The sequence below is a fragment of the Guillardia theta genome (assembly GCF_000315625.1).
Source record: "Guillardia theta CCMP2712 unplaced genomic scaffold GUITHscaffold_29, whole genome shotgun sequence".
NCBI lineage: Eukaryota > Cryptophyceae > Pyrenomonadales > Geminigeraceae > Guillardia > Guillardia theta.
This window is the reverse complement of record NW_005434645.1, coordinates 634,153-646,322: the sequence shown is the minus strand read 5'-3', so window position 1 is coordinate 646,322 and position 12,170 is coordinate 634,153. Positions and strand designations below refer to the sequence as shown.

At 54.2% G+C, this 12,170-nt stretch overlaps 5 protein-coding genes across 5 annotated transcripts; 2 read left to right on the top strand and 3 right to left on the bottom strand.

Annotated features, from left to right (window-relative positions):
* Positions 1 to 2,280: 2,280 nt before the first annotated feature.
* Positions 2,281 to 3,569, bottom strand: GUITHDRAFT_40435 (hypothetical protein; the record flags this gene model as incomplete). Its single annotated transcript, XM_005833698.1, has 4 exons — positions 2,281 to 2,442; positions 2,544 to 2,606; positions 2,793 to 3,386; positions 3,453 to 3,569. Coding segments are annotated over 4 exons (936 nt in total), but the record flags the coding sequence as incomplete, so codon positions are not given.
* Positions 3,570 to 4,708: 1,139 nt separating this feature from the next.
* Positions 4,709 to 6,547, top strand: GUITHDRAFT_107547 (hypothetical protein; the record flags this gene model as incomplete). The annotated part of the gene is made up of 13 exons (XM_005833697.1): positions 4,709 to 4,830; positions 5,020 to 5,118; positions 5,195 to 5,250; positions 5,300 to 5,445; positions 5,489 to 5,518; positions 5,573 to 5,644; positions 5,695 to 5,729; positions 5,820 to 5,874; positions 5,925 to 6,016; positions 6,065 to 6,156; positions 6,206 to 6,276; positions 6,324 to 6,415; positions 6,466 to 6,547. The coding sequence occupies 13 exons, from the start codon at positions 4,709 to 4,711 to the stop codon at positions 6,545 to 6,547; spliced, it is 1,044 nt and encodes a 347-aa protein (XP_005833754.1).
* Positions 6,548 to 6,693: 146 nt separating this feature from the next.
* GUITHDRAFT_152322 (hypothetical protein) lies at positions 6,694 to 8,510 on the bottom strand. Its single transcript, XM_005833696.1, has 9 exons — positions 8,432 to 8,510; positions 8,176 to 8,234; positions 8,051 to 8,125; positions 7,912 to 7,996; positions 7,806 to 7,867; positions 7,624 to 7,756; positions 7,511 to 7,578; positions 7,398 to 7,461; positions 6,694 to 7,348 (listed from the first exon to the last, which is right to left on the bottom strand). The coding sequence occupies exons 1-9, from the start codon at positions 8,436 to 8,438 to the stop codon at positions 6,858 to 6,860; spliced, it is 1,044 nt and encodes a 347-aa protein (XP_005833753.1). The 5' UTR covers positions 8,439 to 8,510; the 3' UTR covers positions 6,694 to 6,857.
* Positions 8,511 to 10,052: 1,542 nt separating this feature from the next.
* Positions 10,053 to 10,709, bottom strand: GUITHDRAFT_152321 (hypothetical protein). The gene has a single exon (XM_005833695.1). It carries the CDS (start codon positions 10,683 to 10,685, stop codon positions 10,434 to 10,436), a length of 252 nt encoding a protein of 83 aa, XP_005833752.1. The 5' UTR covers positions 10,686 to 10,709; the 3' UTR covers positions 10,053 to 10,433.
* Positions 10,710 to 11,144: 435 nt separating this feature from the next.
* On the top strand, positions 11,145 to 11,759 carry GUITHDRAFT_46473 (hypothetical protein; the record flags this gene model as incomplete). Its single annotated transcript, XM_005833694.1, has 2 exons — positions 11,145 to 11,582; positions 11,658 to 11,759. Coding segments are annotated over 2 exons (540 nt in total), but the record flags the coding sequence as incomplete, so codon positions are not given.
* Positions 11,760 to 12,170: the final 411 nt, after the last annotated feature.

Sequence of the window (12,170 nt, the reverse complement as noted above, 5' to 3'; positions counted from 1 at the left end):
CATGATTGAGGAGATGATGATGATTGAGGTGATGATGTTGGAGATGATTATGATGATTGAGATGATGATGATGATGATGATGATGATGATGACGACGACGACGACGACGACGATAATGATGGAGATATGTTGAGGATGACAACGACATAGGTAATGTAATACGATGATAATGATTGTAAAAGAGGTACATTGTGATTGTCGAAATGTTGTCGATGGAGTTGCGAGAACAAGCCAAGATATCGATGATACGGATGCGAGAGGAGGGTAGGGGAAGAAGGACAGGTGCAGGAGGAGAGTACAATTTAAATGAGTGCGCGGGACAAACAGAAAGACGACAGAGAAGGAACCTCCTCACTCCTGATCCTTGTCTGCTAACCCCATCTGGACACAGAAGTGAGGGGAAGAAGAAGGAAGAAGGAGGAGAGAGGTTAACAACAAGGATGTTGGAGAAGAGGAGGGGAGAAGAGTGACGGCGGAAAGCATCAGAACCTGAGTGAGAAAGTCCGAGCTGTCCTCGAGCATGTGGACATTTGATGGTAAACCGACAGTGTCGACAATAAAGCACTGATCAAAAGTCACTTCGAACTCCCTCTCCTCGATCCCCTCCCCCTCCCCCTCCCCCTCCCTTCCCCTGCTCTCGCATTGTCTCTAGAAACTCGTTCCCTTACATCCCTTCTGGCCGTACCTGCTCCTGCTCCAGCTTCACTATGTTCCAGTGGTGCCTGCGTGCAGTCAAGAACGCTCCCTGACAGCAGGAGGGATAGTTGGTGCAAAGGAGGCAGGAGGAGGAGGCAACCCTACACTTTCTCGTATCCTTCCTCAGTGGAGCACAACGTGGTGTCGAGAAACGCTCCTTCTCCTATGTCTGGACGGAGTCAGACACGAGCCATGGAACTGCAGCCAACGTTCTCACTCGGAGGAAGCGAGCCTCGCAGCAGGGCACACGGCACTCCCATCCTGTCGCAGGCAAGCTTGAAGAGAAGGCTTCTGTGCCTGCTGTCCCCTAGCCTGATGCAGCATGAGCGAGCAAGACAGCAGGGGAGAGGCACCTGATGGATCCCAGAGGAACGAGGCCGCTGCTGTCTTGTCTAGGAGCGAAGGTGAGGGTGCCACAGGAGTAGAAGAAGGAGGTAGCAAGCACAAGACGAGCAGGAGGGAATGAAGGTGGAGGAAAGAACTTAGGTGGGAGGAGGAGGGGGGGAAATACTGGAGGTGGGTCTTACTTGCGTTCCATCAGCTGGGTTATGTGTCGCTTGCTCACCTGGGGGGGGGGGGGATGAGCGGGAAAGAGAAGATCGTGGAAAGAGGAACGAAGGGGACAGAGGAGAAGACAAACAATGAAATGAAACGAGAAGGTGATTACAAGGACAGGCAGGAAGGAAGGCAGGAAGGCAGGAAGGCAGGCCGACCAGCAGGCGGGCAGGCAGGCGTTCAGAAACAGGAGGGCAACAAGGGAGGGTTGCGGTCTTGGCCTCACCTCATTGAGAGCAACTTGAGCTCCTCCTAGCTCGTAGTAGGCGGCGAGGGCGAGGATACGAACTCGCTCTAGGGGAGAGGAGGCCTGCTCTCGTTGCAAATATCATCCTCCTCCTCCTCTCAGCTTCACACTTCCGACCTGTAGCGCCAACTCCTGCATGCGGTCCAACACTTCGGACAGCCGCTTGTCGAGCTGCCGATGCTCCTCAGCTGCTCTGCCTCGCCTCCCCCTCCCCCTCCCCCTCCCTCTCCTTGTCCCAGATGCCGCAAAGCCCCTCTCCTCATCATGCTCCAGTCTTCAACATTCTTCTGCCGCCTCTCCTCCACCACTTCTCATCACCTGAGGGTTGGCGACCGTGATGAAATCGGCAGAGATTGCGACCGCGTGCTTCGAGGCAAAATTCTCCGCGAGCGAGAGAGGGAAGAAGCGGGAAGAAACCCCATACTGGTACAGGCAGAAGCCGTCCTCTACCACGTCGTCGTGATGCAACAGGCCTTCCTGACTCGTCCTGTGATTTCCGGATCTCCTCTTCCCCCTTCCCCCCCCCCCCCGTCCCATTCCCTTCTCCCTTCCCACCTCCCCTTCCAACCCATCTTTCCCTCCTCCTCCTCTGGCTTCTGCAACTTCTCTTCCTTGCTCACCTGGTAGAACTTCCTTGACTGCACCTCACTGGCGGAGAACTTGGACAAGAAGATGGAGTGCGAGACCCCGCAGACAATCTGAGCCGCCAGCTCTCAACTCCAGCACCCCCCGCCCTCTATCACCTCTTGCAGCTCCAGGCTGTCGCTGTTGCTGATGGGAACAGGAGCAAGTCGCGGGATGTTGTCTCCTATTCCCAGGCACCCGCTCTCGTTGCAGCCCCATGCCCATATGCGTCCCTTCCTGTCGAGCCCGAGCACATGCCGCCCTCCGCAGCTCACTGAGAGGACGAGGGGACCATGTGAGCCTGATCGCAACGTTTCTTCCTCCTACCTTTCTCGATGTTTGCTCCTCCCCCCAGACTCACAATCATCGTCGGCACCTTGCGGTTCTCCTGGCAGCTCGTTCGTCAAGCCTCCACCAAGACAATCTGCTCAACCTTGTCGCCATGCCCGAGCTGGCCGTAGCGATTGTTACCCCAGGAGAAGACCTGCAAGGAGAGATAAGGATCATGCCAGCAGTCATCTCAATGCACCCTCCCTCCCTCCCGCCCTCCCTCCCTCCCTCCCTATCTCTCTCTCGCCCCTCCCCCCCTCCCCTCCCTCCCTCCCTCCCACCTCTTTCACTCTCTTCCTCTCTCCCTCCCTCCCTCCCTCCCTCCCTCCCTCCGTCTCACCTGCGATCCGTTCGAGATGGCGACATTGAAGTTGGGCCCGCAGGAGAAGCAGGAGATCTTGGTTCCGACGAGCTCGGAGATCCCCTTTGGTCTTCCACACCTTTCCTCGTCTCCGTGTCCCAGTTGCCCGTCGTTGTTCAGCCCCCAGGACCACAGGGAGCCAACGTCGGTCATCCCCAGCGAATGGTACTCCCCTCCTCTCACCGCCCTCCATCGCTGCCCGTTCCCTGGCTCCTCCACCTGCACTGGCTCGCAGCAGCTCTCGAACTTCCCCGTCCCCAACTGGCCGCATGTTCCGTTCCCCCAAGCAAACAGCTTCCCGCCCTCCATCACAGCAAACGAGTGGTAGTACCCGGCAGCCACCGACACGCACCTCTCCTCTCCCAGCCCGCTGACCTTGCAGGGCTGCGGCACAGACTTGAAGTTTCCCAGCCCCAGCCTGCCACTCGATCCCAGACCCCACGAGTACACAGACCCGTCCAGGCACCGCACGAGGTTGTGGGCGTCACCGCATGCCATCTCCACCACCCTCTTCCAGCGGAGGGTCGACACTTGCTGCGGCTCTGGCCCAGCCTCCCTCCCTTCGTACCCATCCTGTAGGCACTTTGAACCTTCGAGCCTTGACCCTCCGGCAAGGTACTCAGGTCCAGCTGGGGTCACTCCCAGCTGGTAGCAGTCGTTCCTTCCGCATGCGAGGACCCTCCCCGCGTCAGTGAGGAAGAGCGTATGGTCTCCTCCAGCAGCTACCTGCACGACATGGTGGCCTGCCAGCAGCGAAGGGATGGCAATCGGCCTCGAGATGTTGCCATGCTCGTCCACAACAGCAACAGGAGGCAGGTGCGAACCCTTGTCGGAGATCAGCGCCCCGCTGGTCGGCACCGACGGCGATCCTGTCAGTGATGAGCGAGGTAAACCCAACTGCCCCTGCTCCCACTCGCCGCAAGCATACACGACTCCCTCCCTTCCTCTCACGGCTTCTCCCATCTCAGGAGAACTTCCCGAGTCCCGCCTCTCTCCCTCTCCCTCTCCCTCTCCCTCTCCCTCTCCTCGAGTCTCCGGCTCAGGAACTGGGGTGACGTGCGTTTCGCGGGAGTTTCAAATTTTGGCTCGCCCGGCCCATCCGATGATCATGAAGTCGCCGCACTGAGTAACTTGCCACTGCCACGGTGGCACAGTGATCGGACCCGGTACTTGGATGCGCCGGGCCGCCCGCTGCCGGCCGGGCCCGACCCCGGTGACCCTGCGGTCAGTGCCTCGGAAAATGATCATCATGATACTACGGTACAATAATATCCCGGCGTCGTCCGATCATGTCACGGAGCTAGCCGGGCTGTGACAGGAAATAACTCACACGGTCAGTGACTCTGGGGCCTCCGAGTTAGCCCGGACTCCTCAGTGCCAGCGCCGAACAAGGCTCCCAACATCTTCAAAGCAAATCAGTGCCCGGGGGCTCGCTTCCGAGTCAGTCTCTCTTTCTCTCGTAGTCCGACGTACGGTACGGTACTCAGATGATCTCAGGTGACCCGCTCGCCAGCCCGCATCTCACTCAGTCCACTCAGTCTTGAACGGTTATTGCCCACTCAGCATAACTGAGACGGTAAAAACCCTAAACTTTGAGTAAACAGGTGCTCCAAACCGAACTTGAAAATCCGATCCTTGCCGGTGGCTGACTGGACCGTACCGGGGCCCGGGCGGCGGGCCCGGCGGCCGGGCTTCTCGAGTATTCTCTATGGGGATGGGATGAATTGTTGGGGTAGGGGTAGTCCGATGAGGGGTACTAAAAGACAAAAGGCTTTTATGACCCATGAAAACAACCCTGTGAGCTTCTATAAAGTAGGGGTATATAGAAGTCGATGATCGATGTGAGTGAAAACTTCACTAGAGGGGTGGGGTAGGGTCACCAGACTAGTCGGGGCATGCCGGGAACGGAGGAAGCGCTGGAAGCTTACAAGCTTGAGGAGAAGCGAAGGCAGGAGGAAGGAAGGAAAGATGAAGACACAGATGGACGATCGCAAGAGGAGAAGATCGAGTGGCTCAGGTCCGTTGATCCATCCTCGCCCCTCCATCCTCATCCTTGCTCTCAAACTCCATCACATGCATGCCTTCCGACCGACTTTCCTCGTGCCATTTCACATCTTGCCTCCCCCTCTTCGTGATGTTTCCTGCATCATTCTCTGCATCATCAGTTCTTCCTTTCATAGCAGGCTTCGCGTTCATCTTCATGCAGATCTCGTGGTGTTGTCATTGAGACTCCCGAGGACCGTCGCAAAGCAGCTGCGCAACAGAAACAAAATCTCGAGGATCCCGCTCCTGGAAAGAGGATAAGGTCTCTTGTCCCCTCGTCTGCATTCTTCACCTTCCCTTCCTCTCGCCTATTTTTCCTCCTCTCACCCTCCTCTCAGTTTCAAGTATGTCAAGGTACCAGCAGACCCGAATCTCCCATGTGAAGAGATTCAAGGTGACGTGTCTTCAGCTTCGCAAACTTCTGACCTCAGCTGGCGATGCAGGCGAGGGGCCGGAAGCGCGAGACAACTTTCTCACCATGCTCAAGTCGGTCTTTGCTGGAGGAAAGATCGACGCCACTGCCGCGCAGCGAGCAGCGGCGCAGCACCTGGGAGCAAGCGCGCAGCCTCTGGGATCCGAAGGCCTCTCGGTAACTGGCCTGTGTGGAGACTACAGCTGCTCATGAGTTGCAGACGCTCGACCAGGCAGCGAGTGAGGGTGTGGTGAGCAGCGGGCGGTGAGGAAGAAGTGGGGGAAACTTGACAGGAGGGGCTCAGGTCGAGACTTTTGCTCTTGTGCGACCTGCCAAGAGCAACAGCCATTGTGGGGTTTACATCTACTTGGACGAGGTGCGCGATTGAGCTGCTGGTGTGCAAGAGTTGCTGAGGGTAGACCCCAGGTGGGACTGCTGAAACAGCTTCCCAAGAACGAGAGGTAAAGCGCTCGTGCTGCCCTAAATGTTGCTCCTGCTCCGCACTCCAGCTCTACCTGCTCTCCTGCTTCAAACCTGATTTTCCCTTGCAGGGCATGTGGAATTGCGAAGTCCTGCGGGTTCGACAACGCGGAATTTTACGGAGATGTGAGGAGATGGTTGAGCGAGTGTTCATGCTCACTGCGTCTCGTCTACAGGTCTTCATCGGTCGCACGCAGGTTCAGCCAGCTCCCATGCGCAACGTCGACTTTCCCTTGTCCGACATCGACTCGGCTGCCCCTTGGCTGAGGTGGGAAGCGGGCGGGACGACTCCACTTGGCACTGATGGAGTGCTCAGGCGAGCGGCGACGGAGAACTACGAGTACGGGCTTGCGATGCGGGAGGTGAAGGACGCGCTCGAGGCCAAGGGGGTGCAGCAGACGGTCAACGGTGAGATGCAAGGGTACAGGAGGAGCCACGTGACGCTGGTCACGTGCAGATGACGACGAGCATGACTGCGGCGGATACAAGTGGTCTCAGGACAGTGAAAGCGTCGAGATTCTGCTGGAGGTCAAAACTACGACTACCCACCAGACTTGACTAGGTGGTCCCTTCAGGTCCCCCAGGCTGCCTCGAGCAAGGATGTCAAAGTCAAGTTCTCGTCGCAGAAGGTGACGACCACGGTCAAGGGCGAGGAGGTCCTCAGCTTGTGAGTTCGCTCCTCTCCTGTGTCCTGCTGTCTCTCAAGCTCCTCGGCAGAGACTTGTTTGACAAGATCCGGCCCGACGAATGCAACTGGACCTTCTCCAAGGCAACAGCTCTGATGAAAGTCTCTTGCTGATGCCTAACCCTCAACACCAGGGCACTTTGACCCTGACGCTCGACAAGCTCTCGGAAGGAAGGTGGAGCACCTTGACGCTGCCTGCGAGCGGAGTAGACTTGTAGAGCAAGCGGCATGCTCGCTAATCCGAGAGTGGGAGTCAAACGCTCGAGGAAAAATGTAATGACAGGACAAAATTTAATGCCAGGATCTACTACGTGCGAAAGCTTCACAGTTTCGGCTAACCATCATCTTATCTCCACCACCTCAAGGCGTGACGCGCTAGGACAGACTCGAGGCCAAAGAGTTTCTCATCGTCACTTCACTGACCTCACCATTCAATGCCTGCATCCTCATCGGGGACCCAGTCGTCTCCCTCGTCGTCACCCTGCGGAAAGAGGCCTCGCTCCTTCAGCCACGCGACCGACGCTGCTTGGCAAGTATCCTTGTCCTTGAGAGGAAACTTGTTCTGCCCATCTCCGACCGAACGGCCCTTTGCCACTTTCTCGTTGCCTTCAACGAATTCTCCGTTCACCGGTGCCAAGACCGCCTTCATCCACTCAGACGCGTTGCACTTGCTAGTTTTGCCCTCAGGCACGTAGCACATGAGACCAAGCTGCTTGTCGCTGGAGGAGAGGAACATCTTGCCCACCATCCCCGAGCCACCCTTGGCCTCCTCCTCGTTTGGGTCAGGCTCCTTGTTCGCTCCATCCATCGCAGCAACGAGCAACTCCAACGCGCCGTCAGCAGAGTCGATGGTAGTGGTGAAGAACTCGAGCCCTCCCATGTCGGCACAACCAGCTAGCTCTACGCCTTTCTTTCCTGTCAAGTCGAGTCAATCAGACCGCCATGGCCGACAGTCCGCTCAGACCTCCCTCCTTGACTGCGGCCTTCCACTTCTTAGCGTCGACTCCAGCAGGGGGTCCGCTGGTGTCCTGACACAGCCGTCAAGGTCCAACAAATCGATGTTCAGAATGACTTCACCTGCTGCTTGGGAGCCGGAGAAGCGGCTGCAGGCTTGTCATCCTTCTTGTCTTTCTTGCCGCCCTTGTCTGGGGCTGTTGTGAGCATGAAGCATTCACAAACACAAGACTTACTAGGGCTAGGGCTAGAAGCTGCTTGTCCGGCAGGAGCTTGTCCTGTAGCCTCTCTGGCATGATGAGCCAATACTTGAGCTGGGTTGGATGGCATGGAGACAGCGATCTTCCCGAGGATCTCACTGAGAATGGCCTGGCGTGATGTGAGGACCAACCCACCATCGAGAACTCAACAAACTCACCTCAGCGTTGTGACTCTCAAGGTACTTCTTTGCAGACTCTGCATCTTCCTTCGAATGAGCCTCTGCTGGAATGTCAAGCGAGGAGACAACCATCTGCCATCCGTACTCTTATCTTTCTTGGCCATATGGGAGGCGTTCTCAAGAGCATCTGCAAGTCCGTTCTTGAAGTCATTCGGTTTCTCTTCAGCGACCTAACATGGAAACCAACCCTTTAGCTTCCTCAGGCAAAATTAGTGTTGATCCACCTTGTTGATAGCAATGTTGATGATCTTGTCGATATCATTAATTTTGAAGTATGAATTCACGTCGCTTGCAGTCTGCTTCAGCTCCAATTCAGAAGGAGAACACTCAGCATATCAAGGTAGATTACCTGCTTGCCTTGATGATTCTTGCTAGCTCCGCCTTTAGACCCATTCATGCCAGTCCACGCTACTCAGACGTGTCAGGCCAAGCCAACAGGAAGCCAGCAGGGTGCAGTGAAGAGGAAGTCCAGTACAGCATAGCAGGGCATGAAAGAATGACATCTTTTAGCAAGAAAACAGCATATCCTGCGAGCTTCATGTGGAGAACAGTATACTCAAAGGGGGAACATGACAGCAGCAACGGCAACACCACACAATACGTACCAGACATTCTCAGTTGTTATCTCTTATCACTTTGCAACCTCAGTTCATAACCCAGTAGATGCTCTCCTTCTCAAAACTGTGATTCAATCATCAGATGGGTTGAGGCCACTCATGCTGCTCTCGTAATTCAGTCAAGGTATCCTTCTCACAACTCGGCTACTGCCTTCTCCTTCCTGCTAAACCTGATTTCTACCATGGGAAAGCATGTGAGGTCAGGTTTCCCCAAGGACTACAGCATTAAAACTCATTCTGTTTACCCCAAGTTATCTTTCAAATGTTTCACTCATCTCTCTGATGTGTTCGGACAACCCCCTTCAGCCGGGATAACAGTTCCGGTACATCTTGCACCAATTATGCAGCTGATACTCCAGTAGTCTTGTGTTGATCATTACAAGGTTCTTCCTATCCCTCATAGACTGTGATACCTCCAAGACCACCTTCGTTTTCCTCCTGATTTCCCTGTCTTTACTCCATGTAAACTGATCCCGAAAAATTCCTTGTACCAACTTCTGAATCCACGTACTCTGCTCCTCACCCTCTGCATCTGATCTCGTATGAACAGACACTTTCATTGTGTTCTCTTGTTCTCCTTCCTCGTCCTCACGCATGTTCCTTGCTCTCTCCTCTCCTCTCCTCCTCCCCGACTCCCATGCCTCCTCTGCATTGAACCGCGCGATGACTCACAGCCGCCAGATCACCCCTACCCACCTCAAATTTCAGAGGACCCCATGAAAAATGGTACCCTACCCATCATTTCTTCCGCAAATGCTTGGAAGTTGAAAGAAGTTTGCATAGGTGGGAGAATTTTCGATTGTGCCTTTAAGTAAATATGTACTACATACCTTTCATGCCTCGATATTACCCATACCTATCTGTATGATTATTCTAGAATCACTACCCTACCTACCTCCAGACTACCCCGTTCTAATACGACCCTCGTGGCCTACCCACCCATCATTTTTAAGTACCCTACCCTTGGGACAGGAACTTCACGCGCTCCTGCTTTCTACCCCACCCCCACGTTTTCCTGAAATATCACCCCCTACCCCTATGTCCTCTCAATATCTGCAATGATATTCAGTAAAAATCTGGGGTGATGGAACAGGTTTGACACCCCCACCCCTTTGCTTGCTTACTCAATCCTTTTTTAGAACCCACCAGGCATTTTCAGGGAAATTGAGGTACCCTACCCCCACGGGACGAGCGATCCGAGCCTGCCTCACCTTCCTCACCGTTCCCCACCACTACCCTCCATAAATCCCTTTAAACTACCCGTGTCACTGACCACCCGCACTTGTGGGCCTTTACATGACCTTCCACACCACCCTTTCAACGTACTACCCCCTCATATCAGTCATTAAACACCCTACCCCCATAGATCCTCTTTGACTAATAATTTAGTACCAGTTTTAGCTTACTTCGTGTCACTACGGCCACACTGGGCTCGCCTCAGTGTGTTTTCATTACCTTTCTACACCCCCACCCCTCTGATTGACCTTCCGCACCCCTCCCGCTACAGGACAAAGGTTTTATCTTTTACCACAGCCTGGTACACGAACGGCATACAATGAACGACTTGCGAACGTGTTGGGAGTCTTGGCAGGAGCATCATCGAGATAGTGTATGGAGGGCAATGCTGTGACAGAGTGAAGCTTGACTAGCTGGAACAATCGCCACCAATCCATAAATCAGTCAGCAAGCAGGCATGAGTCGATTAGACAGCTTCCTTGACCGCCCTCGTCTTTTGGATTTTACAATCTGCATCTCTTCCCTGCTCGGCCTGTGCATGCAATTTTTTTTCTTCTTAACCAAGGCACGGACGGACGAGGATGTTGCGGAGAGAAGCATGGCGATAGGGTACACCTTCTCGAGTGGACCAGGAATAGCTATTCATATCTTTTACTTGATTCTGCTGCTGAGAAAACGATGCTCAAGCTCAACAAGGAATTTGGCATGTCTTTCGATTTTCTGGGTGCCTGTGGTTTCTTGGGTCGTTGATGTTTCACTGCGGTACAAGAGACACTATATCAGCGAAGCATTCCTCTATTCTTTCCTTTGCCCCCTGTGTTACCGCTGCTCCGTGGCCTACATTGCACTTGCAGGTACCCTCCAAAGTTTTGTTTACAGTGCGTGGATCCATCATACCCGAGAAGATGTTTCTACCCTGCATCTGGTAGCATTTTTCGTGTCTTTGTATGGTATTTGCGTGATAGCGCCAGGCACTCTTGCTGCCATTTTCAATGGGGAGTGCCATGATGTCATGGAAGATATTTCCCGTAGATTACACTCATTCTCTTTGGTCTTCGGGACATACAAGGCTCTGTCAGATTATGTCTATCTGCTTCTCAGTTTTTCTCTCATCTTGCTGTGTGTTTGGTTGGAATGGTTCAACCTCGCCAAAACAAATTTTACAGATGAGTTCGTATCCGTTCACCCCCTTGCCTTCATTGTCGCATTGATGCTAGCTTACGTGCTAGGCCGATCAGAAAATTCAGTCATGTTAGCTCTATCTCGAGTCACCATGAAGATTCAGCATGAGCTGCTCACTGACATTATCCCTGAGAACGTCATCCACGCGATCCAACAAGTCGGAGACGCGCAGGGCGAAGAGCAGCGTGTGAGCAAGAGGACAAGCCTTCATCGAACCTCGACCACAGACTCTCTTTCTTCGTCAACAGACGCAGACTCCAGTGCGATCGTGTATGGAAGGTCTCATGACAAAGTAGCTATCGTGTTCGCAGACATTGTGTCCTTCACAAAGATAGCTTCTAATCTTGAAGCCCAGGAGGTCATGAACATGCTGCATAACTTGTACTGCAAGTTCGATACTCTTTGCGAAGTGAATAATGTTTACAAGGTCGAGACCATTGGTGACTCGTACATGGCCGCAGCTGGACTGTTCAGCTCAGAGCAAGGGCTGGGAGAGAAGAAAATCGTCCAGGATGCAGTCAAGTTTGCAAGGGAGATGATCGTAGCCGCTCGAGACGTCAAGGACCCCTGGGGCAATCCCATGATGCTGCGAGTTGGCGTGCATGTTGGCCCTGTCATGTCGGGTATCGTTGGGAGGATCCGGAAGCGCTACTGCCTTTTTGGCGACGCCGTGAACGTTGCGAGCAGGATGGAAAGCACAGCTCCGGTGGGCCAGCTGCAGGTGAGCGCGGAGGTCTTCCAAGAAATGTTCTGCCACACGAGGAGGCGAGGAGAGGAGGAGGAGGGAGGAGAGGAGAGAACCAATGTCGACGTCTCTGCTATGAAGGACGAGGGCCCTTGGCAGTGGCAAGAGCGGCTGAACGTTCACCTCAAGAACAAGGGGGTTGTGACCACCTACACGTGCTCGCTTAACGTGGACGCCATAGCTGGTCAGGAGGCTGATGTCAATCACGGCTAGTCTTCCTCGAGTCTCAACTAAACTACCGATGTCCGAGGCTGGAAGACCGAGGAGGAGGAGGACTCGAGGGGCAACAGTCCTTGTCAACACGGTCCTGTTCAACGACGATCTGACCATGAGCATGAGTCCAAGAACACAACTTGACTGAAGTCTAGAGTCACTCACTGGTCCTGAAAACTTAACGCTTCGTTTTGCAAGCTCCTACAGTAGCCTGAAGTAGATGTTAACACTGATTTCAATGTGTCCACCGTGAATAAACTCGGAAGGTTCAAGCTCAATCGTCGTCATTCATGTGCAGTCATTACTTGACGTTGCCAAAGTTGCCACCGTCCGATCCGATCGCCGCCAAGG

What these genes read in the sequence shown, in the direction of transcription:
- GUITHDRAFT_152322 (XM_005833696.1), bottom strand. An exon ending in TCAACATTGCTATCAACAAG is followed by an intron (nt 7,997 to 8,050) that starts GTGGATCAACAC and finishes TTTCCATGTTAG; the next exon opens with GTCGCTGAAGAGAAACCGAA. An exon ending in TATGGCCAAGAAAGATAAGA is followed by an intron (nt 7,868 to 7,911) that starts GTACGGATGGCA and finishes ACATTCCAGCAG; the next exon opens with AGGCTCATTCGAAGGAAGAT.
- GUITHDRAFT_152321 (XM_005833695.1), bottom strand. Translation starts at nt 10,685, where the DNA reads ATGGCACTCCCCATTGAAAATGGCAGCAAGAGTGCCTGGCGCTATCAC.